General features: G+C 39.6%; 1 protein-coding gene across 1 annotated transcript in view; it reads left to right on the top strand.

Annotated features, from left to right (window-relative positions):
- LOC148063503 (SPRY domain-containing SOCS box protein 4-like) overlaps nt 1–24,016 on the top strand; it is a 50,326-nt gene that overhangs the window by 17,800 nt on the left and 8,510 nt on the right. The window contains exon 2 of the mRNA XM_087811711.1: nt 8,417–9,375. Coding sequence (XP_087667837.1) covers nt 8,643–9,375 — 733 coding nt within the window. The 5' untranslated portion in view covers nt 8,417–8,642. The remainder of the gene's footprint in view (nt 1–8,416; nt 9,376–24,016) is intronic.

Here is a 24,016-nt window from a genome sequence, read left to right as displayed (position 1 = left end):
TCGCCGTCCTCACCCTTCACCCCGAGGCTGCACACTTTACATCACCGTTCCACCCATTTCCTTTCTTCTTCGCCTCTCTTCTTCCATCCGTCGCTCCCCTCTTCAATCCTTCCTTCTCCCCTGGGCCATGTGGACAGTTGGAAGGCTTTGTGTCTCACATGTGTGTTGGCAACACATGCACACACATTCATGGGCTTAATTGAAGGCTAACAACGGAGTCCCTATTGTTTTGTGGATTCAAACACACACACACACACACACGCACACACACACACGCACTTGCGAACCCAGAACCCACAGGGGTGCTGTAAGTGTTAAGGTGCCCTGGGGCAGAAAATCAAGGGTCACTTTTTGTAGGGGGGGTCACACAGAGTGAAGGGGGTGATTTTTATGCATCACTGGACGTTTGCGTTTTTCTGCCACCATCCAATTAAAAGTGCTTCTAATTAGGAAATGAAAACCAAAGCTTTGTTCAGACCAAGAGTGTGGCCCTTTAAATGTATTAATGTGACCCGTGAGAGGATGAGACGATAAGACCTTTTATCTTTCATTTAATTTATATTGGCTTAACATTGTTTTTTATCCTAAAACAAAAGTATTAAACATGATGCGGGTGTATGTTCATATTTTTGCGTCTTTTTCCATTATATTCACTACTTGAGTAGAAAAATAATTTCAAGAGAAAATAAATATTTTTTATTGAGTATATAGAATTTAGTAGTAAATATCAAATGCATTAATTTCACCCTTTTTTTTCTATACCATGTCATTTACTCAAAAATAAATAATAATATATTATAGATGATGCAAACATTTTTATATTCGGGAAATTGTTTTTACAATTAAAGTAATAAAGTACCTATTCATGTACTGTACAAATATGTTGGTATAGATTGATTGATATTAATAATTATTTTTCCCACATAATGGGAAATTCAAGTTGTTTCAGCAAATCACAAGAAAAATATTAAACATACATACTCATTATATAAGGACATACATTATACATATTCAGAATAATAACAAAAAAAATAGTAATGGAAAAAACTACAAAAATATTAAACAAAAACTATAATTTAAAAGTAAAACAATAATTAATGAATATATAACAGTAAACGTTTTGAACGTCTTTAATTTTTTGTCTTTTTCTTTCAACATGTAGTAATTTTTTTTACATTTACTTATACCCAAAACAATTTATAGAATTTATATGAATCAAATGATATACAAGATTTTACCATTTTATTTTATTATGATTTTTTTTTTTTTATATATCCAGCTTCTCTCCACAAGCTGATTATCAGATATACACTTCCCATCATGAGTCTCGGGTGAGCACGTGTACCCGGTTCCGGGGTGGTCCTGCTCGTCGAGAGACCTGTGTGAAGACCGGAGTGGGTGGGACAGGAGGTGGGTGGGAAGTGCAGCGGGTGTTTTTCCTCGGCTGCCTACCGGTCTGGTTGCCGTTGGTGACTTTGCCTGATGAGATCAGTGGGGATCAGCTTTCAGCTCTTAGTAGATCCGAGAGAGGACGGGAACAGAAGTGGGCCAGAAAGTCTTCCACACGGGCATCGGAAACATTATATAGAAGCGCCGGGCGAGGGTTTCGGGGCGGGGGGGTGAGTAAGAAGTGATAGCCTCAGGACAGATAAGCTCAAGGGAGAGAAAGAGGGAGGGAACACAGGAGGGAGGAGGGGAGACCAGCTCTGAGAGGAAGGCAGTCTTTCTCTTCCTCTCTGAGTCGCTGGTCTTCCTCCTCTTGCTGCCCAGGTGACTGGAGGACTTTACTTTTGGATCCTCAGGACTTAAACATGGATTCTTCCTGACGAGATGTGGACTCAAGCGATGATCTGTAAGTCACTTCTTCACCTGGTGCGACGGTTGTCAACATATTGAGTGGAAATATGCTTTTAAGTTGCACTTTTTTTTAATCCCCCATTCAGTCCATTCACATGCTCATATCCACCCCTTCTCTTTTTTTTCTTCTTGCCGTTAAGTCCCCTAATGGTCCTGTGGCCCCAGCTGGGCACCCGGGATACCCCTGTGTGTGTGTGTGTGTGTGTGTGTGTGTGTTGAGCATGTGTGTGTTGAGCATGTGCTGCTCACGCTGTGGCCCCGGCATTAAGACAAGAGAGTCAAAAGGTTCCGTGCATAAGCTGCCGGAGGATTTCCCCCAGGCTCGCTCACAATAATGGGATGGATGGCGACTATTTTTGCTCACAGTGTCGTCCTGTACGCAACTAACACTCTTAATCTCGCGGCCGCTGGGACGTGACCCGGAGGGTGTTTGTGTGGTCAGTCCTGGGACGGAGAGATGGCTGCTCTCTTTTTTTGATTCTTTTGTTTTGTCAGCTGCCCGACCTCCATTTCTCTCTCCTCACTGCCTTCATTGTTGGACTCCGCTGTCTTCCCTTCGATTTGTTTCAAATCCACCAAAATATGATTTATTTTATTTGACTTTTTGTTCTGCCTCCTGTGGGTCCGCAGTTTATCTTCATTGTTTGACTGAGGGATGATCATAACAAAAAAGTTAATTTAATTTGACTTACGTCATTAATTTCTTACTGTGTTGACATGTAGTTTGGCAGAAAAAACTCTTAAAATAATATTGGAAGAAGCTGTAGAACAGACCTTTTAATTGGGAGACATAACTTCTGTTGCTAATTTGGAGCTACTGAGTTTAAATCTGACATAATAACATGTATAAAGTGTACTATAGTAATGGCTTTATCCTTGACTTTAACTCATTATAAAACATTTCCATAATTAATATTTTTTTATTTTATTTTGTAAATCAAGCATTTCTTAAATGCACACTTGGACCAATCAAATCAATACAATTTTTCAAATTTACGCTTTGTAAAGTTGTCAATTTGTACTTCCATGTCTCGTTGCTTGGCTCAGTTGCTATGGCGACGCGTCTTGCTAATGAGCTAAGTTGTTGCCGTCTGGTAATTTATGAACTGTTATATGTGTGTGTGTGTGTACAAGGAAGTGGTGTTTATTATTGATTTAGTGATATCGCCACGTGCCACTGAAGTCGCTCAGTTTCGTGGAAAATCGATGCAAGTCTCACGAAACTGGGTGTTATAAGTGATATTTTTCTCCGATCGTGTCGGCGCGGAAATAAACGAAAGGGAAATATTGCACTGTTTTCCCCTACAGTACTCGCGCTCAGGCGCGTGCACTTTTTAGGTGAAAGAATATTGGTGTCTTGAACGATATCGATATTAATGCAATTTTATTTACGATATCTTGCAGCCCTAATATAAATTCAACTTTGCATCAGTTTCAATTACACAGAAACAGGAGAGTGAAGGTATGGATGGCTCTTCTTCAGGTGCTACTGTATAAAAAAAAAGACTTTATATGATAGTATAATAGTGGCAGATTATATTGTTTCTCCTTTTTATACTGCTATTTATGTTTTCAGTGGGCTAATAGTGTTGCCAAAAACAGTTTTAATGGCAAGTAATTAAATCAAATTATCACAAAAAGAAAGAGGAACCCTTAATTATGGATTTCTGTATTTGATGTTTGAAATATGTTGTGATATTTATTTCAAATGTCTTTACATTCTGCGCCCTTTCCAACAAGACTATGTAAAGCAGAAAAGAATACACATTAAATATAACATTTATTTATTTCTTTGTGTTAAAGGTTAAGAATTCCAGTTTAATATTCCATTGCCATGTTCAACTTATCGTTTTTAAGATTTGTTTAAATCTGTGAAAGTATATTTAATGCAAATCTCAATAATCAAATCCAAATAATTCTCAGTATAACTAGGGAATCTGCAGGATGTGGGTGGCAATTAAAAAAAAAAATTCTATATTTTATTCTTTGTTGACGCAGGCTGAATTTAATGTGAAGTTTCATTGCCGCCGGCGATATTTATCTGCCGTAAATCTACTACAAAGATGACTCCGCAGTAGCCGTGCGTGGATATGGATTCACGAAGGTGTTGGAAAGAAGCACTAAATCACTGCGAAGCTAATGGCTACACATATTTGGAGAGGATGCATCTTGTGCATCCACTTGTGTGCGAATAGTATTATTGAATCGTTTTTGACTGAAAAATATCTCTACTATGGCTGTAAACGGGGGTCATAGGTCACTTACGTCCTGAGATGACGCTGACCCTCCTCAGCGACGTATAATAATAATAATAAAGTCTTTCTGGGCGGGCCATTTTAAAAAAAGTCAGAAATGCTGGGATAAGATTCTGATTCTGAGTGGCAGCGACGCAAAAGTCGATTTCCTTCCCCGTCCGAGCTGGTTGGAGCCTGTCGTGGCGAGTGCTGGGACTCATTTGTGCGCACAGTGGTTCTGGAAATTGCTTGTTTACACTGCGTTTGCTGCTCGCTGAGTTGCCATTAATAGCCGTTTTGGTAGATGCTGGGGATTTTGGTGGCTTGTCTCCAGGTAATATTGACCCATCAAGTAGATGTTTCTGGTGAGGTTCTCTTCAAAATTCTGCATGTATTTTTGAAGCGCAGTGTATTTCCCAGTTGCCTAGGAAAGACCTATTATGAACGTGTGGTTTCTTACGTCTGAAAAAAAAGTGTCTGCAGCAACGGAAAGTGGAAAGAAGTGAACTCCGTGTGATTCATAACGGGCGTCGAAGGAATTGGACAACGTTCCTGTGAGTTAGCTGTGACAGTTCCTACACTTATGTAATGGACCTTATGAGGTCATTCTGACATTTATAGCCTGTTTGCAACCTCTATGGTTTGGTAGAAGGGTGGGCACAGTTTTTCTTTTTTAATTATGAAGCTTATTTTTGTTCTAGACAATAATCTCTTAAGCATTTAAATAAAATGATAAATCCAGTATTCTCCGGCTCATTGCTCGGCGACCGCTGAGCAGGGCTGAGTCTGAGCCATGACTAACCGTCTGGACTCTCGGACGTCACAAGCATGTTCAGCAGAACTTTAATTTCCACGGAATATACTTGACGTCCCCCGGGGATTTCACAATCTATTTCCTCTTTTGACAATCCCTCATCCATGTACATGTGTTACCACGTTATCATAATTTCATCATTCCATCATATTTCATGGGGATTGAAAGGGAGCAAAAAACATTTCTTTAATTTTCTGCCATTTATCCACGCCTTTCCTTTTTCTTCACTTCTAACGCCTGATTCTTCTTCAGTTATGCTGTATATATAAATGTTGTTTACTTTGGTCATTCGCTTGAGGGGTGAAAAACTGTACAAAAACAAAGTTAAAGTTATGTTATTTACAAAGACGCCATAACAGATTTCATTATTTACAATCTGATTCATTACCTCATCGATATCCATCCTTCATTCAGACAATGGAAGTCTGGAAACGGAAAATTCGTCCAACTGCTGTAAACAGGGAAATGGCAATTTTTGCGACGTTTAGTGAGTGCTCATGGGAAATGTGGTCTCCACGATACCACTTTAGTCCACTGGCGTCGCTCGACTTATAATCGTTGCTTTAATATTAATAATAATAATACAAAAGCGCCTTGCAAGAGACTCAATAAAAATATATAAAATCACATATTAAATACATTTTTACACAAGAGTTTAAGAGTTCCATTATAGCATTGCATAATAATAGTTGTGGTAGTTTTAAAAAAAAAAAAAGTATTATACTTCTACTTATTTTAATGATATCACTACATTAGAGATGGCCGACATTAGCTGACATTAGCTGTGTGTTTTGGCAAGAATCTGTAATTTACATATCACGGTACATGTGACGATTTGATAATCTGTGACATGTTGCGATATATCGCTATATATTTGCAGTACTGTCCAAGTACTTGACTCTAGTGTTGCAGAATTTACAGACGAATAATACCGGACATAATTTGCTTTCAAAACAAAGGAGGGCAAACATCAACTTTAAAAGCTTCTGGAGTCTACTGTATCCTCTTGTCCTCAGTCATATCGTGGGATTTCACTGTTCCTTTGGTGAGGGCCGAACAATTGCGACAAAATGATGATTGTATTGATACAGTGGTGTTTAATTGTTATACACTTTGCAATTTTTTTTCACGATACTCGTATCAATGGTTTCGTCTACCCCTGTGGAAATACTATCTTGACCCTTTCTTGCACCCTCCTGTCTTCACCCGTTCATCCTACAATCGTCCTAAAAAAAAGACTAAAACACAAAATCCCTGTTCTGACGGTGACCAAGTCGACAGGAAAATGAGCTGGCTAACGAAGAAAGCGGGAGATGAAGAGCGAAGGTAAACAACAGATGGTAACATGTTGCCTCCACGCACAGCAGAGGACTACTGTGCCAGCCCACCAACCACTTAGGGGGGTTACTACGCAACCGTAGCTGTGACGAAACGGGGTCGCAGGTCAATTGCCTTCTTGATGACGGCGCGATACACCAGACCCGCCATCCCCTGCACTGTGCCAGACGGCGACGCATATGCTCGCCCGCTGAGATAGTTTGTACACTGTTAAAACATGTTTTTGGTGAGAGCGGATTCGGGGAGTGAAGGCGCTGGAATCTTTCATGTGGCTTCCCACCTGCCAGACGCCATGACACACACCAAAGCAGCTGTCTGTGTGTCCGAGAACTGAACCTTGGCAGGCAGACGAGTGAAGTGAGTTGGGGCTCCCGTTGGCAGCCGAGCGCCATGATCTCATCCTGAGAGACGGGCGAGGAAACTGAAAGCGGTCAGAATGACACACAGCGGCCTGTTTGTTCGGTCATAGTTCTTATGGTAAATACGTCAACATTTGCATTTAACATACTTTATCAGCATCTTAATTGGGTTTTTTTGTGGCACCGACCATAATTCTTCGGTAGTATCAGGACATGCTTCGTCATTACAGTGCCAAGTTTCGATACCACGAGTAAAAATTTGAATACAAATTTAAAATGTCATATATTTTCTGAGACTCCGTGGTTATCTTGACCTTTTTAAGTATATATTTTATTGGGTATTGTGTTGATTGTTTAAACGCTCTGTGACCCTGGTCTGGAAAAGCGCTCTATAAATATTACTAACTTACTTAATTGGTGTACATTTTTAATATGTGTAATATATATTTATGTTTTTGTTTAGAATTGTTAAATAAAATGAAAAAAAATGTCATTGGGTTTTTCACAAAACCTCTAATTTCTCTGTACAGTACAAAAAACATCTTAAAAGCATTAGAGATTATTGGAATATTCTATTAAAATCTGTGATCCTTTTTAAGATGCAAGCTTTAATTTGATTTTGTATATTTATTTACACTTTTTTGTAACTTTACCAAGAACATGGACATGTCAACTAGTAGCCAGAAAGTGTACAATAAGATTCCATGTAACATAAAAAAACCCAACATGTTTTTTTTACATTTAATTTTACAATTAATTGGTGTTGCTACTATACTTGTACTGTACTACAGTATTTCTATAGGTCGTTAATGTCTTTCATAATGTGAATATATATATATATATATATAAAAAAATGGCCCAAATACAGTAGAATAGGGGGAAAAATGTTTTACTATAAATAAATTCAAATTAATTAATACAATACGTATATATTTGTCTTTAAACGGGGAGTTTTCAGCTTCCTCATGACTAAAGCCCACATTTATATGTAATGAGGTTAAATGTCGCGCTGAGGTAAACGGGCGATGATGCAGATTGTGTCATGCACTTCCCCGTCTGTCTGAAGTGTGATTCTTTTCTGAGCTGAAAACACCCGCTGCTGTTCCTGGAAGAGGACGTCAATTCAACCCGAAACTCTCCATCTCCGCCTCGCCTGTTTGTTTTCGAAGCATGTTTTCAGATGCATTCATTTCCAGTCGTATCCTTGACAGAGCTTAATGGCATATTTTAGAGCTACTTTGAATAGTAATTGTATTTTCTTTGGGTTTTTCCTTTGCTTCACTAGGGCTCATGCCAGAAACATGGTTAAATAAAGGTTCTAAATACATTTTTATATAATACCACAAATCACTCGCACTTATTTTAGGATCCAATCGCTGAAACTCTTTTCATAAAATGTTTTGAAATAACATGTTTTTAGTGCCATTAGTCCCATTATATTAATTCTCCAGAAAAATAAAAAACAAATCTAGTAGTTAAAGTGTTTCTCTAAATGGTTGTAAATAAAAACACCAACTTGTGTGTTTGCCCTTCGCCGGCCAAAAGTGAAGGTCATTATGGGATGTTTGTGGGACGCTGTGGTCTGGTCAAGTGAAACGGAGACGAGAGTCAAAACCCACAAAACACTGAACTCAACCGTCCACTCTCACAATTCTATTGTGTTGCACTTTCGTGTTGGTGAAAATAAAAAATCCAACACGTATTTAAAGTCATGCAAACATTGACTAACGCAGTCATGCACACGTCTACTGTACGCTCCTCCTGAAAGTGGTTTCGTAGACTTATTTTTGACTTATTTTTTCTTCTCTCCCCAGGATTCGCAGCAGCTCTCGGCACACTGACGACATCATTGGCATGAGACAGGAGCGTACATACATCTTTCATTTCTATCTTCATCCGCCGTCATCCCGCCACACCAGCCTTCAGACAGGAAGTCCCGCTTCTGCCCCGCCGCATTGATGAGGTAGCGTCAAGAATCCACGCCGTGCAGCGCTCACCTGCGACGACCTCTCCCTTCCCCTCCGACCTCGCTCCTCAACCATGGGTCAGAAGATCTCAGGGGGCATCAAAGCTATAGATGGTCGCGGGGAGACCGGGGGCTCCCCGTCCTACCGGCCCACGGCTCACCGTCGGCAGCATCTGGAGTTCCGAGGACCCGACTTCTCCAAGCCCCCCAGGCTGGACCTCCTGCTGGACATGCCGTGCGCGGGGCCGGACGCCCAGCAGAGACACGCTTGGAACCCGGACGACCGCTCGCTTAACATTTTCATCAAAGACGAAGACAAGTTGACATTTCATCGTCACCCCGTGGCCCAGAGCACGGACTGCATCCGGGGCCGGGTCGGATACACGAGGGGCCTCCACGTCTGGAGGATCCACTGGCCTTCCCGGCAACGTGGGACGCACGCCGTGGTGGGGGTGGCCACGAGCGACGCAGCTTTACACTCCGTGGGCTACACGGCGCTGGTGGGCTCGGACTGCGAGTCGTGGGGATGGGATCTGGGACGCAACAGACTCTACCACGACAGTAAGAACCGCTCCCACAGCTCGTTGCCCACGTACCCCTCTTTCCTGGAGCCGGAGGAGTCCTTCACCCTGCCTGACTCGCTTCTAGTGATTCTCGATATGGACGAGGGGACGCTGAGCTATATGGTAGAAGGACAGTATCTGGGTGTGGCGTTCAGGGGACTTAAGGGCAAGAAGCTACATCCCATCGTCAGCGCTGTGTGGGGACATTGTGAGATATCCATGAAGTACATCAATGGCCTTGACCGTGAGTACACTTTTCTACTACTACTTTTATTGCTGCTTGAACTGATTATGTTGTTATCAAAAGCAATGGTCCCCAACCTTTTTTTTGTACCGCGGACCGCTTACCTATAAGGATTACAATCACGGACCAACGTTCAGATGGAAAATTAAAAATAGAATGACATTCCAAAAAAAAGTGCATAAGAAAAACATATCAACATAACAGCAAGTGCTCTTGACTGAGTGAGTTTGTGTATTTTTATCATCATTATCATGACTAGGGGTTTGTATTGGCAAGAATCTGACATTACGATACGTATCACAATATAAGGGCCACCGGTACGATACATTGCGATAATGTAGGAACAACAATATACAACCATTACATAAGTACTTGACGAATGTATAGATGCCTGACCAAGCATGACTCTTGTCATCTTAACTCCTTTATTTGTTTTAAAATGAAGTCCGAATCGGGTTGAGTTGATTTGTATCCCCCCGTCCTCAGTCATCTTTGGGATCTAGAAGATTTTCTTGTTTTTTTAGCTGCAGAGGATGTAGTGCTGCCATCTAGCTGCCAAAAGTTTATTTGCAAGACAAAAATGACCTGTTTAATACTAAATAAAATAAAAAACTCCATACTTCAATAAAGTGTGTATAAATTAAACTAAAAATAACTAAGTATAAAATATGATTTGATACAAAATATATATATAGATATATATAATTCGTGTGTTGTTGGATATGGATACGGTAACATGAAAAAATATTACTGTATATATTTTCTTACACCCTTATTTCATGACATCACCATTCTTAAGTATGGGCATAAAGAAATTAAATAAGAAATGACCCATCGTTTTAACAGTTATAAAAGATTGTTTTTGAAACTGTTACGTCAAATCCTGTTGTTTTCCAGTTTACATGAAATCCATTTGATAACTGACGTGTGTACATTCGACATGTTTGCACGTGTTTGTCTACCTTTTACTGCTGTTTGCTCTGACAACATGGTCTCCAGGAAGTCGGGAAAGCTTTTGCTAAATGGTAAAAACATCCTGCTAAAACGAACACTTTAATTTATGTCTGCGCCTTATCCCTTGGTTTTTCCCTTTCAAAACCATCCGCTAGATTGCACCGTTCCGTCCAAGAGTGGAGAGAATAAGAGTAATATCGAGTCCTTTGAAAACCTCTTGGTGAAGCAGGATCTTATACTTCATGCTGTGAATTGAGGGAAATGTGTTGGAGGAGGATGGCGGCTGAAGAAAGAATGATTTAAAGAGCAAGAGTGCGCTGTGAAGTGTTTTATCTCCATCAGGACTTCGTTTCAGAGTCTGCAGATTGACTTAATATAAATGTCTTCTCTTGCAAAGTCGGAGAGGAAGTTTGTTTGAGTTTCGTTTTTTCCAAAATCAGGCTAAATGTGAGCTTGTCGTGTCAATGAGTGATGAGAAAAACAAGAGGTCATTTGGGTTATTCTGAGCTACAAGCACTCCAATAACATCACGATGTTTACACTTTAATGAACTAATATCACAACTGTTGCTGGGAATTAGTGACTACATAAATGTTTCTGGGAATGCCTGGGTGGCTAAGCAAACAAGAGAAGCAAACGTTTGCGTGCTGTCCGTCTCAATAAAAGCTATATTTGTACATAAAGTTTTGGAAGACAAATTAAATCGTCTGGTCAAACATACTTGGAAAGCTACTTTTAAAGTTCAACCCGCTTTCTTTAGACTCCGAAACACTTGTTTAACATCATTTTTATCAGTTTCTAATTTTAGAAATTGGAGATGTCATTTGTTTTTCTCGATAGTCTGTAAGGTAAACTTGTAAGAATAGCTGTTTGTAGTGAGACTGGTTCGACTAATAGTTGAACTTGATAGACGTATCTCATAATTTCGCTGGATTGATTAAAATTATTGGATGGCCTTGGAGAATAGAATGTGTACCACAGTTGGACTTTTGACATTAGGTTGCCTATCTAGCAAGAAAGTTTTTAAAGTTTGGTGGCATTCTTTTGGACAAATAAATGATAGAAACTTTCAGGTTAATTGATGACTTTAGTTTTAATTCAGGATAGGTTTCAGTTGTTTCCTGAACGGTCGAGTATTGTCCCTTTTCCACTAGCTGTACTCTTCTGTACACTCGATTCCCAACACAAGAAAGCCATTGAAATTTCTTCAAAAAAATGCAAGAAGCAATATGATATGTCAGTCGGAAAGGTTGTGTTGAGTAGGGTTTTGCAGGAACTGTATAGAGGGTACTCACTATTATATTGTGGGCCCAATTCAGTTTTTTTTATTGGCCACAATCGGGCCATTGGTTTTATATCCTATGATCCAGAAAAATGAAACCGTGACATCAGTTTATTGCTGATTCCTGATAGTTTTAGTTATACATGCTCAGATTTCCAGAATTTCCAAATGCGGAAACATTTTGAAATCCCGGGCCACAGACTGGGGAAATCCAAGTTTACCACTGGATTCGAACCATGTTTTCTCAGCACCAGCACATAGTAGTCGGTGTGTGTGTGTGTGTGTGTGAGGCCGCATGAGTGTGTTCAGCTGGCGTCCTGTGAAGTGAGATACGCGGTTTCATTGTATTTTTAGATTTCATCAAAGCGTTTTTAAGTCAATAGCCAAAGGCTCAGGAAAGTTTGGGTATTTTGTCTCCCGAGTTTCTTTCAGTATCACTTTCCGTTTGACGAGTCTCTGCCCCGGAGGGTGAGTCTGATAGTGAGAATGAACTCTGGCTGTGATGCCGCCGTCATTACAAAACAGCGGGTCACTCTGTATTTATATCAGTTTATCGCCTTCCAAAATAGTGCCTCAACTCATCTCATGCACCATATAAATCTGAATGTTTGGACATAAAATTGCTGCCGGTAGGTTCTTTAATAGCGGTTCACAAGTATTGGATTGTTGTGAATTATTGTTAGAAGGGGAAACTGAACTGCTGCGGGGTATTAAAAAAAGATTAATGCTGCACGTAGCCAACTGTTTGGGCTTCACTGCACAGCGAGCAGTTGATCATCTTCTCGCACATGATTGCTCCCATTTATGTAGTTAGACTTGTGAGACACAACATGAACCGGGCCCCAGGGTGACCGTGATGGCGAGGGGCTGCGAGGTCAGATGGGTTGACTCCGCAATCGCCAAAGTTCTGGTGGAGAGTTTCTAGCCATAAGAAAGTTGATAACTCCCTCGTGATTTTTTTTTTATTGCCGTCTGGCTCCAGTCAAAATCCCAAAATAAATCGTCTGCTGCGGGGGTAGAGCGGAGCTTGTATTTGAAGCCATTCCTTGAATTACATGAAAGTAAAGTCGTTCTTTGAAAGTCGTATTACAATTTAAAAGAAGCATTCAGTGCCTCAATCGTTAGCTTAGCCTTTAAATTGACAAGCAAATGTTAGCTCTACACCTTCCTACACTCTACCTTGCTTTTTAACAAGTGAAAAACACTTTATTTGGGATATTAAAACTGTTACTGCAGTATGAATAGAATTAATATCTATTTATTATTTTCTGCAATGGCCTAGAAAAAAAAATTTAACTTAAAACACCAAGGACTTTGTGTCAAAATATAAAAATCAATCATACTATCACATCCTGACCATGGACTTAGAATATTCATTTTATTCATGTTTAATTGTTGACCAATAAAGTGTGTTTAAGCTAAGGAAATGGTGTAATAAATGCTAACAAGGCTTAGGGAAAAAAAGTAAAGAATTTGATAAGCAACGTTTGTTAAATAAATAATTTTTTGACTAAAAATCTTTTGGAATTAAAGTCCCCTTGTGTAATTGAGCGAAGCTTGAAGGCCATTTTCATTTGTTTACAAAACGAAAGCTTTTGTTGTGCCTGGTTTCTCTTCCTGGAATCTTTCAAGTACAATCGGTATTTCCGGCATGATGAATGTAACCAAACGCAACTTCCGTCTCCTACATGCTTATCTAGCTTCTTTTTTTTAAGTTATGCTCCACCTTTTTAGCTTTTATTTACTAAAACATCCATGGTATACAATTGGGGAGTAAATATAACCATATGACATATGTTTGTGTATAAATAAATGTGTTTTTCTAATGTTTATTTCCGATCAACCTGTTCTCAGTGTGTTTTCCAGCAGCAGTGGCTCACTTACAGTGTGTCCTTAACTACCTGCAGCATCGACTGAGAGAAGTTGTTTTTAAATGTGTTCCAGGGGCCGTTCTACTTAAATTACTACTGTCTGAAGTGTTTCCTGCTGCTGCTGGTGATGTCATGTCACAGATTGTTGTACACCAGCTTCTGAGCGGCTGAAATCAAGCACCTGGGATATGATTCAACTCTCGGGCTCATTTCAATGTCCATCTGACTGTCTGGGAGGATGTGAGGTCATCGCGTCAGGGAAGTAAAAGACTTGTTGGGGAAGAATAGAGAATGACTCGTGAGAAAAGGACAAAAGATATCTGTCAACTTGAAGTGTTCTGAGGGAGAAATGTGACGTTCGGCTGCAGCTTTCCGTGACCAATTGATATGCCGTGATGACTGTGTTTAGGCCTCGCATTCCAGCACATCCATCAATAAATACTGACCCACTTCTCTGCCCTCCGACCTTTTCTCAACTATTTAGTCTGCGTCACATCAGCTCACATGCTGTGGATCACCGTGAAACCCAACCGCTGCTTCTCAGGCAACCATTTTCAATCGACATCACACACTTTATTTTGAAAATACAGGTATCCAACACACTTTTAATGTTGCTAATCGTCTGAATCCACCTTCTGAGTTGAGTCCAACAGTCACGCATGGATGAAAACCAAACAAGGTGGCATGGATTTCCAAGATCAGTGGCTTATCGACGCACATGTTCTAAACCAATAAGAGCGGGTTTACAGTAAGTTAAAGAGTTTTAGCTTTACACCACAACTTAGCAGGTCTTTTTCCAGGAAGTATGATTAGTTCACTCACATAAAATAAGATTCTAGATCGTTTGCATTACGATGGGGGTCCCAGTTACAAGTTCAATGCGGTTCGATGATCAATATGTTGGTTAAAACGCGTCCAAACGTTCTTGAAAAATTGCTATTGTATTAGGCGTGATACCCTTGTACAGGTTCTCCTTAACCTCCTTAGACCCAATGCTTTGAAAGGTAGTTTGACGCAGAACTCCACAGTTCTTCTTATAAACTAATGATCAGAGGCAGGAGTTTGATCCCGCTTGTGAGAATGCCGGAGGATCAAAGTGTGTTTGCTCAAGCGTAAGTGACGGAACAAGAAAACGAAAAAACACGAAAAGGAAGAGTGAGTTATGACACTGAGCCTCTTCGGAGGAGGAAGATGAAAATGTTGCTGCCTAATGGTGCGAAACAAACACGTTTAGTAAAGCTTTCATTGACTTATAAAGTAGATCATTCACAAATGTGACTTTCATTTCAGCTTTACAAGCTAATAATGTGGTGTGGAATCAAATTAGATGGTTTTCTTTTTAATTGTTACCTTTTGGGCCTCTTTTCTTTTTGGTATTGATCTGAGATGTATTAGCTGCCTGAGGATGAAACGACTAATGAGCTCAATTTGATATAATTGATGGGCTAAAAGTCCTCCAGAGGGGACGTTGTTTTAATCACTCCATTGATCTGCATTTGTTTTTCTATTCACTCGTATTTATGAGATTTATGTTAAGAAACTTGAGGTATTAAGTTGCATATCACGATAAAGGGGTAACAATATATTATATTGTGATACTGTAGTACCAAGAATATATTTGTAGTATTGTCGAGTACTTGACTCCGGTGTTGCAGAATTTACAGACCACATGACTCTTGACGAAGTCATAACTTCCCTAATTTGTTTTAAAACCGAATTATGTGCAAACATCAGCTTTAAAAGCTGCTGGAGTCGACTGTCTCCTCTCGTCCTCAGTCATCTCGTGTGATTTCGTTGTCCCTTTAGCTGTTGAAGACATATCTGCTTCAATCTAGTGGTCAGAGGTTTATTTGCAACACAAAAAGTAAACAAATATAGTAGGTTTTTGTGAATATACATACTTGGATAAACCCTAAAAGAACCATGACAACAATCCTGTCTCTGTCTTCCTGAAAATGAATTCAGATTTTCAATTAACTCTCCACTAATTTAAGACCCCCTACATTAGATGATAATTTTTTTTAAATGGTTCCACACAAGTGAAAAGCAACATGTTCGTAGAAGACACTGGAGGAGCGAAGGATGAGTGATAAAAAGGACCAGGGGGAAGTTGAGAGTAGTCATTAAATCTTGTATGTAGATGTGCTCTGGGGAGCAGTTACTTGTCTGAGCTGTCAGCGCCACACTTCTTTACCGTACCTTCACTCTGAATGCTAAAAGCCTGCTCCCTTCTCGCTTTATATGAGAAACCAACCCTCTCTGGGCAGAACCATGGGTGAGGAACGAGTTCACACATATTTCAACTTCCTGTTTGGATGATTTTTTTTCCTGCTATTCTTTCAAATGACTCCAGAAATGCGCGTGACGCACAATAAATGCAGGATCATGATGAGGTGTAAAGTGTTCACTCGCAGTCTTGAAAGCTGAGCAAGTGCTTAAAGACCTCGCAATTCCTCTTGGTGGGGAATAGGCTGGTTTTGATACTTGAATGTTCAACGTGACACCGCGACTCATAGAAATATATGATACCAGATAATACTTTAGATACCACATGGATATGAAAGAAACAACACTCCAAATTGTAAATTAACATGTTTTTTATCAACAAGAACAGTATAAATTGACAGAAATGTACTACTAAACTAAAAACAGTTACATTTAGCATTTTATTATCAATACTGAATTTGGATACTTAAGATGAACCTATTGGAGAATATGATCAGTATTTCAATAGCAAAATAGTTTTTGTTCCATTGAGGGGAAAACATGTAATTAGAATTTTCAAAGTTTGATTATTAAAGGTAGGGTAGGATTTGTATTTATTAATTTATTTAAACTCTGTTTTCCTTTAACTGTATTTAACATATTGATTAGTTTTTATATGGGATGTCACGGAAATAAAACATATTAAACATAATAAAGTAATAATCCTAATCCTATAATTGTATATATATATATATTTATTTGTATTTCCACTATCTGTAAAAGGGAACCAGTTGGCCAATTATTAATAAGTGAAGTTTAATACTGTATTTGTTAGTTAAATAATTATTAATAGTAATTGTTATTAAAATTGATGGATACAAATGAAGAAAAACAACAATATGTGCTGCATAAGTGTAATTGACTTTCAGTAGATGACTTAAATATCGGAGCACTATACCACTAATGCATATATCACACTGACAAAGTGTAAAGAAGTGTTTAACAGAATCCACCTCAGCTTCTGTGCGACACGATCACCTTCCAGTGAGTCGCAGCAGTTGTGAATGAGCACCAGGTAATCCTTTCCAATCTTAATCTCCTCCCTTCTTTGTCCAGGAAGATGAAGGACTGAACTCTAATCAGAGCTTTCATTTGGCCTCCTGGCTTTTACCAATTTACTCTTCCTTTCAACTCCTTTGTGTGTCCGTTCAGCGAGCTTTCCTTTATTCCCGCCTCATACTTCTGCTGAATCGAGCTCCTGAAATAATCAACCCTCGCTTACGTTTGCCTGGAAACACGGGACGATTCCTACGCTCACAGAAATAACTCCGGTGCTGTGTATTTCCCTGAAAGTACACCAGATCTGAGGACTATTACTCTGACGACACTTTTGCTGTGATGGCATGATGGATGTCATGTTGACGGCGCGATGAACACATTTGCCGGAGCGAGACGCGGATGAAACGCCTGTCGGAGAGAACAGCGCGACATACACGACGCACACCTGCTTTCTACTCGACAAAGATGTGAAAATCAACAACGTTGTCATCGCTTCCACGTGCGCAAAAGTGTGTGGCTTCTGTCGCTTCGAGCTCCAACGCACACGGAAGAATCAGTCGAGGGGAAAACGACTATAACCATTTATTTATTGTTAAGAACGAGCATTAAACTTTCATCATCTATGAGTCATTGTGCAGCTGCGCTAACTTCCTGCGCTAATGTTGACGCTTTTCAAAGACACACAAGAGACCCGTGGACTCACAAGCTCAACTTTTTTCGCTTTTTATTGGCTTTTTCTTCACATTTAAGCAGGAATAACACATGAAATCATTAGCTTTTCAGACATTTATTGTTTTTTTTAATATGTTGTTGAGACACCTTTGTACCGTTGGGCTAGTATCGGACTCTGGTTCTTTCATGCCATGTTTTCGTAGAGTATTTAGTAGAAGTGTGTTAAAAACAGCTTTGTCTTCTTAAGATAGCAACTTTCAATACTTCTTTATCCTCCTGATTTTTTTTGGACCGAGTTGACAGTTTGGGTTTGAATGATTGCCATGGAGATTGGACCCTCACACAGCCCACCAACCTGCATGCACTAGAGTTAGGGTCAATGCATTCGATGCCCACTCGAATATATATATTTTTTTACATAAATGTTTTTGTTAACCTCTAAACCACCAGATAAGATTCACTCTGGTCAAAATCTGATGCCTTGCTACAAGTTTTTTTTCCTTATCTCGTGAAAAACCTGACTCTAGTTTCCACTGATTGTCGTATTGCGTCGATATTGCATCCGTGGAAAACCATGGCTTAAGGCGCTACAGTCCATTTCTTAGACTTGTTAATATATGCTGGCATCTGAAGTCATTTTTAACCCTTTGTTTCATTCACTTCCTTTCCCTTCTGAATGGATTTTGTACATCAGTCAAAATCATTTTCACCTGGAGGACGTGAATATTATTTTCTTTGTTCTAATAGCGGCGTAATTCTTTCTTACAGAGGACGGAACAATGCTGTGACATAATTGCTGCTATTAATTTCATGTTGTATTAGTGTCTCTCCTCCTCCTCGCTCCCTCTCTTCTTGTGTTCTCCCGTCTAATTCTGTGTCTTAACACAATGGCTCTCCCTGGTTCTTATCCCTGACCTTCCAATTATGGATTTCCAGCTCATCCGTCCCTTCGACCTCTCTGCTCTACCCGCTGTCCTTTTTTTGGCCTTTTTTTCACCATCTTATACAACAACTCACTACAGAACTATCTTAAATGCTTTTAAATTTGATTTAATTTAAATGATTGGTTGTATCAAGACATTGGTAAGTCTACTCGAGGGGGGTCTAAAGTTATTGGAAAGTCAAAATGGCTTATCTTTGAGGCAGATGTTCAGCCTTCTATATAAAGTTGAAGGGTAAAAAAAACCCAAAAGACTTGGATGCCTTATAGTTCTTCAGTTTCATTCCATTTCTCTTCTTTAGATTTAGCAATAAACTACTAGCAACCATACGTTGACATGACATCACTCTTTTTCAACGCGTACGTTGTGTGGTGTTGATTCTGAAGAAATGGTCACTTAGTAGAGACTCGGTTGACCTTATGTTTCCTCCACGATCTGCTTTTAATGACCAGGATAAAGAAAGTTTGAAGAGGTTGTTCGACGCCACAAACTGTGCTGCTGTTAAGAGTAGAAAACGGTCTTTGAAGCAGGACTTGGAGAGAAAGTTGCGAAGGTTAAAAACAAAATCGGAGGCACAAGAGACAAAATGACAAGGACACTAATTTCTGTTCCGATTGTCGGCTCACCTTCGTCTTTTTTGGCGAACTCGATTTGTGCAGTAAATTCACATTTACGAAGGACCAGAGGTGAGAAAATGTGTGTGTGTGTGTCTTCTGCAGAACTGCTTGTAAAAATCAGCTGCAGCAAGATGTGTTTTTTCTCATCAGTGGATCCGTTAAGATGTAAAAGTCTTCCTATAGGAGCGATGTCAGCGCCGGTACGTCACTCGCCGACCTTCAACTTCTGTGCTGACGTGCAGGGGTGACAGTTGCTAAGCGACTTTAAGTGAGACGAGTGACACCGATTTCACTGGAGTCGCCCCTTCATCCTCGGAGTGAGGTTCCTTTTTTTTTTTTTTATCCCTCGTTTTCTGAAATATATTTGGTTAAGCGCTGAGTTGGAATAAAATAAATAAATGTTGAGAATGTTTAAAGGAGTGCGGAGTCGATCCAATTATCTCTTAGCAACAGAAGCTTCAACTGCTGCTTCCTCCGAGCAGCTGTTGTTTTTCTTGAAGATGCCGATGTGTTGTCTTCAAGACATTCACTCACAGCCCCCGCTCTCAATTCTGTTATTTGACGGAGGCGCCATTTAAATATAATTAAAAGTTGTTTTTTCAAATGTTCTTAGTAAATAAAAGGTGGTATTGGGAGCAAATCGAACAACACAGGGGGCTGGACCATGTTAGTAATACATTTTATTATTTATTAAACAATATTTAAGTTGTTACAGCAAAAAAGATGAACAGTAAAAAATGCATTACATTAAGATATGCTGTACACAAAATAATAGTAATGGAAACAATAATGAATAATAAAAAAAAAAGGAAATGATAAAATAAATAAGAGCACAATAATAAATAAAATCATGATAAATATATTTTAAAATATATATAATATTAATCAGGTACACGAAAACAAATACATTAGTGGGGGTAGGAAGTTATAAACACAAATTAATGTATTTGAGAAATAATTTTAATTCATTTAAATGCACAACACACCATACAATGAACATACATCTCTACTGCTTCACTTTGATTTATCATTTATTGTTTATTCAATATGTGTTTCCATTGCTTATTTTGTTTGTAGTCTGATAGAAATTTATTTTTATTTAGTACTGACGCCACGAAAAAAAAAATCCCATGCTGTGTTTACAACACTTGCAATAAAAGTTTCTGATATTTTTCACGAGAGGAAAATGTTAAACATCACTGATCGTTGTGTTAAAACAGTGTAATTGCTATGTTGTGATACTATTAGCTCTGTTGCCACAGTCCCTGTCAACTTGAGCAAATATGGAAATAAACGCTCGAGTGAGTCATCGCTTTTCATTACAGAGAGAATAAAAAATCAATGACGGTTTAGTGTTTGTGCTGCTGGACAGAGTTGGGAGGTTCAGCTTAGTTGTCAAAAAAAAAAGGAGACGCTATTTGGATCAGGATTTTCTGGCGGTCATGTTGTCTCTTGATGACGATGACCTTGCATGGCATCATATCTGGAGCCAGCGACGAGGATTAGTCGTCCCTGCCGGCGGGAACGATGAGTGCTAGCCTGCGAAGCTCCTCATGTACATCTTACTCACGACGATGAAATGCTGTTGAAAGGGATCATAAATGACCATTAATACTCTAAGATAGCGTCGGTCCTGTAGTGCTTGTAAATACACGTTGCTGAACAAGCGGCGTCTCACCACAGAGCTGTTACCGTAGAGATCAATAATGTATAACAACCTGCAGCCTAATGGGAGTTTTACTCACATTCTCGACAAGCTCACTTTATGAACCATTAGCCAGACATGGAAGCCTAATTCCAGCTATCACTGTGTAACCTCCCCCTGGCCCGGCTCCCTCAGTCCATCAGAGTCTCTTTCCATCCCAGCGCTCGTCTCCTTGGCCTCAGTCGCTCTGTGATGGATATCCTTCCTCCTCGCTCCTCCTCACTCCTCCTGGCACTGACACACTTTTCAATATGACTTGTCAAACGTATCCTCGTCCGTGTGGAGAGAGAAGTGACTTCCTTTAAGTACTTTGTTCATTCACTTCTTCTCACTTTGTTCCGCTAGATAATGATTTCAATGTCAGCTTTTTAAAATGGACTTTTGAATGAATGGCGACTGTACATATGGATTTGATTATATCTATAGGTTACATTAAACGATTATCAGTGACCCGACCGCGGATAAGCAAAGGGTGACAAAGTTAAGAAAAGAGAAAAAAAAAAAAGCTGGTCTATCATACAATGATAATGAATTATTGATAAGTTAAGCAATAGAGTCCAAGTAAGTAAGTAATTTATATTTATAGAGTGTTTTTCCAGACCAGGGTCACAAAGCGCTTAAACAATCAAAACAATACTCAATAAAGTATATACTTTAAAGGGCAAGATAAATCTAATAACACCCAAACTTAACCAAATTATATCAGCGACCAAAAGTTGTTGTTTTTTAACATACAAAGGCAAATATTGTTAAAATAAAAGACAGGAATGAATAGATTTCAGAATGATTAAAAAAAAAAAGTTTTATTCCTGCTTCTATCTAAAGCACCTATGGTGAAAGGTAGTATATTAATACATATTATTATTATAGTAGTTTTAATAACAATACAAGGTTTTTTGTTACGTTTTAGATACAGAATATAATAGAATTCATGCCATAAAATGAGTGACTTCTTCACTAAAGTGGACGAATAAAATAATAAATAAAACATGAAAATTCAATATTTAAATAAATTGAGTATAAATTGAACAGCATTCATTAATTTGATTTAAAACCTCAATAAAAGCTGAATGTAATAGAATTAAATCAAGTTAAAAAACGACAACATTGTTTCAGTTTTTCAATTGATAGATTGATCAATAAATATTATTATTATAATTTTTAGGTAATTTCTAAAACAATACCGGATTTTTTGTTGCGTTTTGGATACAGAATATAATAGAATTCATGGGATTAAATACATTAGCATAACGGTTTTGATGAATACATTCAAATATTGAATACAAATATTGACGTGTACATGCACAAACACAAATGTAACCGTCGGAAAACAATGGAAAAACGTCACGTTTTTTTCGCTCCACACTGACCCACATGAGGGTCACATGGTGAAATCTATACGATCCAGTTTGTAATCCATCGGCGGCTTGAACGATCCTAACATGCCCTCATGTTGGTCCAACAACTTGCATTCGTCACATCTGAGCTGCAAATCTCACGATCCCTGCGTCTCGATCCTCGCTCACATGTTTTGTACGTCCGAGAGCTTAACCTGCGCTCAGATTACACAGGCGTGTGCTCGGATGGTTTCCCACCTTCTTCGTCCTGTGGTATTTGATGTCTGCTGCAAGTTCCATCTTGTCGCCTGCTGCAGGTTGTGAGAGGAAATGTAGGCGATGACTCCTCAGACACGTCTTTTTTAAAAGAACTCAAACTTCCTCCCCGACTTGTAATTTAGAGCGTCTGGCCGCTCCCGTGTCAGAGCCTCGGCCTCCGAAGCGAGTCGACACCACGGATAAGTCCACTAGAGGCTAAGTGGGAATTTAACCGCGGCACATGCTGGTGAGCCCTGCTCGCCTGCACGTGCCAGGAATCGTGCTTTTGTGCACGTTTTACGTTTCCCACCTTGTTTGATCCACTCGAGCCGAAGCAGCAAAGCTCTTCTAGTCGTTGAGTTTGTGTTGCATGTGCACACAAAGATCTCACCCGTCTACACACCCAACTTCAACCCTCCTGAGGGATGTGTCAGGAACACTTTATCACCCCTGCTGAGTAGCTTAAATGGTCTTTTTATCTTGACATTCTAGTGTTATAGTTTACTATTTGAATCCACAAACGATGGATTTTTCTTCTTCGCTCCTACTGTGTGCAAGCAAGTTCTGCAGCACTACTTCCACCTGCTGTTCTATTTAGCATGTTGCTATTGGTAGCATTTTAAATGCTAGAAAAAGTTAATTCATTCATTCATTGACAACCGCTTTCGGGGTCGCGGGGGGTCTGGAGCCTATCCCAGAGTCATAGGGCGAGAAGCAGGGGACACCCTGGACAGGACCCCAGTCGGTCGCAGCTAGAAAAAGTTCCAAAAATGTATTTAGGGCCATAAAAATTGGGTACCAATAATACTGTAAATTGTGTAAATACATGTAAAAATGTGCACCTTGGCAGAGGTATGCACTTACAGAGTGCCTTTAATCTGTCTTAATATCTGGTTAAATAAATTATATTTATTTTTTGGAAATATGAGCAGTGATCGACTTTAAGACGCCACAGTGGAGAATAAAAGAAAGGATAGTGGCCATAAGTCAAGGACGGTGAAGAAGAGAGTGCAGACAGGGTGGATAGATACCGCGGGAAAGACAGGAAGTGGAGGTAGAAGTATCAACAATGATGTTGATAAGGAGGATGGGAGTGACAAGAGTGGAGGAAACCGACTCCCCCTGATGGTAGATCCCCCAAATATAAAGACGTCCATATTGTCTCCAGTCGTCGTGTAATTTCCTTCGTCTCGTCCTCCCCCCGCCTCCTCCTCCCGTCTTCCCTTCCTCCACTGGAGTGCTTATCTTGTTTTTTACCCTCCACTCGTTTCCACGTCGCAGCGCTGCTCGGCAACCGTCCTCGGTGTCATTAGCGCGGTGATAAGACATGAGTCACATGGAGACGTTTTCTCTAAATATCTCCGGGTTTTCACACCCAGTGTGCAGCTGAGTGGGACACACTTGTGTTGGAGGCGAGTGAAGCTCCTCCTCTGTGGCTTTTTATAGAACAAAGGTTTCCAAGAAACCCTCCGTGTTTGGTGACAACAATGCAGTGTGTTGTGTAGGTGAACACGCGTCATGATGCAAGTGTAAGTGCTGGTGTGGTTTGTGTTCTGACACCGTTTTTCAGACATTTCTATTTCTTTAACTGTTTCCAGGAGTGCGTCAACTGTGCCCTGAAGGTTTTTTACTTCGTCAAAAAACAGTATTTTTTTTAATTTATTTAAAGAAAACAACAGTGTTTCAAAAACATAATTCATTAATAAACATTGGAAATTAATACATCAAGTCTTTAAAACG

The sequence above is a fragment of the Callionymus lyra genome, chromosome 16 (genome assembly GCF_982586985.1).
Source record: "Callionymus lyra chromosome 16, fCalLyr1.hap1.1, whole genome shotgun sequence".
NCBI classification, from domain to species: Eukaryota; Metazoa; Chordata; class Actinopteri; order Syngnathiformes; family Callionymidae; genus Callionymus; species Callionymus lyra.
Note: the sequence above shows the minus strand (reverse complement) of the source record. Positions and strands in the feature narration are given on the sequence as shown.